Genomic DNA, 4,130 nt, shown 5'->3' with positions numbered 1-4,130 from the left:
ATTCTATTGGCCAATATTTTATTCAAGATTTTTGCATCTATGTTCATAAGAGATATTGGCCTATAGTTTTCTATTTTGGTGGTGTCCTTTCCTGGCTTTGGTATCAAGGATATGTTTCCTTCATAGAATGAGTCTGGGAGTGTTCCATCTTGTTCTATTTTTTGAAATAGTTTACATAGAGTTGGTGACAGTTCTTCTCTAAATGTCCCATTCATCTATTTTATCCTCTCCTGGTTGTAGGGTTTTTCAGGATGCTTGGAAGACTGTTCATGTTGTAGATTAGAGCTTCTAGAGTTCTTCCAAGCTTTTCTCTAATGACGTTTATAGACCTTGGTTTTAATCCTAGCTCCTTGATCCACCCTGAGTTGAGCTCTGGTGGCCTAGTGGTAAGAATGTGCATTGCATTCACGACTGCATGCAGTTCAAATCCACCAGCCGCTCTGCAGGAGAAGGATGGGCATTCTTCTCCAGTGTGATTAACTGTCTCTGAAAACCCACAGGATTGTCATCTACAAGTCGGTTCTGACTCGATGGTACTCGACAACAACAGGGCTAACTCCCTGCATTTGGATTTCAATTTAGTGCTAAGAAGTTGTGCTGCAAACCTGAAGGAATGCCATTCTAATCCACTAGATGCTCTGTGGGAGAAAGATAAGCAATCTCTTCCTGTGTTGTTTACAGCTTCCAAAAACTAGTTATGAGTCAGTTCTGACTCGGTGACACATAACAACAGCATACTGTGAGAAATAATTTTCTATTCCTTATACTCACTCACTTATGATACGTTATGAGAGTACTGCATAACTAAGACACATACATACCAACCTTCACCTTCTTTTAGTCAAACCCATTTTCTAGAAGGGAGAAATTCCATATAAAGTCAAAGTCAGCTTCTACACTTGAAGTTTGTTTGTCTCCCCCCACCCTACAGAAGATTCTTTTAGAACTTTAAACCCACTGCCACAGTAACTCTGACTCATGACAACTTCATTTATGTCATAGAAGAGCTGTGCCCCATCAGCTGATCTTTCAGAAGATCATCTCTGGGTAAATTAAAATCTCCAATCTTTCAATTAGCAACCAGGTGTGGTAATCATTTATACCATTCTGGGACTCTTTAAGACTTTAGAAACCATTTTAAGCCTCAGGTGACTCTAGGACAACAAGATTTCATTTAATTTAACAAATGAGACTTCTAACAAAGCCAATCAGGCTCTCTTTCCCTCTACCCCTCAGTCGTTACAATTCCTTCCCAACTCAGAGTTTCTCCTACCGTAAAAATGAGAAACCAGTAGTCTTCTTCATCCAAGAATCTGTTATACCAGGGACTGAGAACCTGTAACCAAACACAAGTGTTATTACATAGGTATTGAGCTTGGAGCCTCGCCCCTGTGCTAATCTGACACTATGGTTTTCTGTAGTGTCTGGAGTCCTAATTTACAGAAGCTGTAGGAGAACATCTGCCCTGACCAACCTCAACAATCAATGGAGGCACTCCATTCTTTCTCTGCATATGGCAAATCATACACACTCTCTTTGAGTCTCAGAAAACAGTAATCAATATTTACTCAGTAAGATGTATAACATCATTTACTCAAGAAAAACTACATGACATCTGTTTGTTGTTATTGTGTACCGGAGAGTTAGAACCAACCCATAGCTGACCCTCCAGTGGGTTTTCAAAGGCAGTTAATTACACAGGAGGACATTGTCAGTCTTTTTCCCTTGGAGCAGCTGGTAGTCTTGAACTGCATGCCTTCAGGATTGCAGCACAGCTTCTTGCCATTAGGCCACCGGAGCTCCCTACATCTCCTACTCCTGCCATCTGTTTAGTTATTTTTTTTTCTTTTCAAAAACCCAATCCAATTTGCTGTTCAGAATTTCTCTGTAAGCCGAGGTTCTCCTTGTAGTGATAAGTGTCTAGTAGGTATATCTTCAACTTGAAGACACTACCCATTTGTGAGAAATGATTCATTATGTTAAACAATTAAAACAACCTAAAACTAAGTGCTTAGCTAGATTTCTGTGCTTGAATTCTCACTTTCATTTGTTTATTTGCTTGATAACTATTTTTTTCTCTATTGTAGACATTGTAGAAATTGTTGAGAATGTATAGATCAATATAATATAAGCCTTGTTCTCAAGGAGCTCATCTTCAAGTGTGATGAATATTGATGTGACAGAAAAGAAACAAAGTTATCTAGAAGTGGGGGGGAAAGGAGAGAATAGATAATTATTTAGGGTTGAGTCACAGAGATATAAAAAATAATTCATAGGTAGTAGTCCAGTTTTGCAAAAACCATTTGTTGAAGAGGTTTGTCATTTCCTCATTTGATAGGTTTTCTTTCCTTGTCGAATATAGATAGGTCCATTGCTGGGTTCTCAATTCTGTTCCATTGATCTATGTGCCTGTCATTGTACCAGTACCATGCTGTTTTGGTTATTACAGCTGCGCAGTAGGTTTTGAGGTCAGGGAGTTCTATGCCTCCCATTTAATTTTTGTTTTTCAGAAGTGTTTTGTTTATTCAGGGTCTCTTTGTCTGTATTGAGATTGTGTTGAACATGTAGATTGGTTTTGATAAGATTGTCCTTTTCACTATATTGAGTCTTCCTATCCATGAACAGGGAACATTTTTTCCATTCATTTAGGTCTTTTATCACAGAAATTTCTGTAATTTTCTTTGTACAGGTCTTTTGTAACTCTAGTTAGGTTCACTCCCAAGTATCACAATTTGTGCCTATTGTAAATGGTATTTATATCTTGGTTTCCTTCTCTGAGTTCTTTTTGTTACTGTAGAGGAATCCCATTGACTTTTTGATATTGCCCTTATATGCTACCACCCCATTAACTTGGTTCACTAGCTGTAACAGGATTCATATCTCACACCGTATACAAAAATCATCTCAAGGTGGATCAGAGACCTTGGAGTAAATCCTCAAACCATAAAGTTCATACAAGACACTAGGATCAAGTTTAGAAGACCTAGTCTATGGTATAAATAGGCTGACAAATACAGCCAGAAATGCACAATCTAGAGAGGATAAATTGATGAATGGGACTTTCTAAAGATAAAATCTCTGTGCTCATCAAAAACTTTTTCCAACAGGGTGAAAATAAAAACCTACCAACTAAGAAAAAGCATTTGGCAATACCATCTTAGACAAAGGTCTCATAACAAAAGTTTTAGGATACTACTGGCCTCCAGAAGAAAAAGACTGACAACCAAATAACAAAATGAGCAAAAACTATGGAAAGATATTTCACAGAGGAAGGTCTTCACATTGCCAATAGACAAATGAAGAAATGTTCAAAATCACTGGCAATAGGAGAGATACAAATCTAAACCACAATGAGATACCATCTCACTCCTGTAGCAGCAGCAACATTTAACAGGACAGACAGCAAGTAATAAATGTTGAAGAGGATGTGAAGAAATAGGAACTCTTTTTTTTTAACTGGTTGTATGCCATCAAATCATATCTGGCTGGCACAAGAGGGGATTTCCCCTCTTTCTCTAGCAGAGCATCTGGTGGATTCAAACTGATTGACTTTAGGATTGTGGAGCAGCTTCTCACCACTAGGCACAAGAACGTCCAAGAGATAGGAACTCTTATACATTGCTAGTGGGATTGTAGAATGGTACAAACACTCTGGAAAGCAGTTTGGCATTTCCTCAAAAGGCTGAACATAGAAATTCCATATGACCCAGCTATTCCACTGCTTGGATATACCCCAAGAGAATGAGAACTGAGGCACAAACAGAGACTTGTACATCAATTTTCATAGTAAAGTTATTCACCATTTCAAGAACTTGGAAACAGCCCAAATTTCCAACCACAATTGAATGGATTGAGGAAATGATGGAATAATACGTAACATGCATGAGCAATGATTTTGTAACTTACTACCTGAATTTTGTATAATCAATGACTTATTCATTGCAAATACATTTTATAAGAAACAAAAACACAGGTTATACACATGGATTTCACCTGATTATATGCATAGGAATCAGATCGACTACATCTGCAGAAAAAACCACTAGAGAAGCTCAATATCAGCTGTGAAAACTAGGCCAGGAGCTGATTGTGGAACAGACCACCAACTACTCATATGCAAGTTCAAGCTG

General features: G+C 38.0%; 1 protein-coding gene across 1 annotated transcript in view; it reads right to left on the bottom strand.

The window, feature by feature from the left end:
• Nucleotides 1–4,130, bottom strand: part of RGSL1 (regulator of G-protein signaling like 1) — a 183,880-nt gene that overhangs the window by 87,208 nt on the left and 92,542 nt on the right. Inside the window, exon 8 of the mRNA XM_006887781.1 lies at nt 1,274–1,336. Coding sequence (XP_006887843.1) covers nt 1,274–1,336 — 63 coding nt within the window. The remainder of the gene's footprint in view (nt 1–1,273; nt 1,337–4,130) is intronic.

The sequence above is a fragment of the Elephantulus edwardii genome, unplaced genomic scaffold (assembly GCF_000299155.1).
Source record: "Elephantulus edwardii isolate Elephantulus edwardi_28Jun2011 unplaced genomic scaffold, EleEdw1.0 scaffold00061, whole genome shotgun sequence".
Lineage (NCBI taxonomy): Eukaryota > Metazoa > Chordata > Mammalia > Macroscelidea > Macroscelididae > Elephantulus > Elephantulus edwardii.
This window is presented reverse-complemented; position numbering and strand designations above follow the sequence as displayed.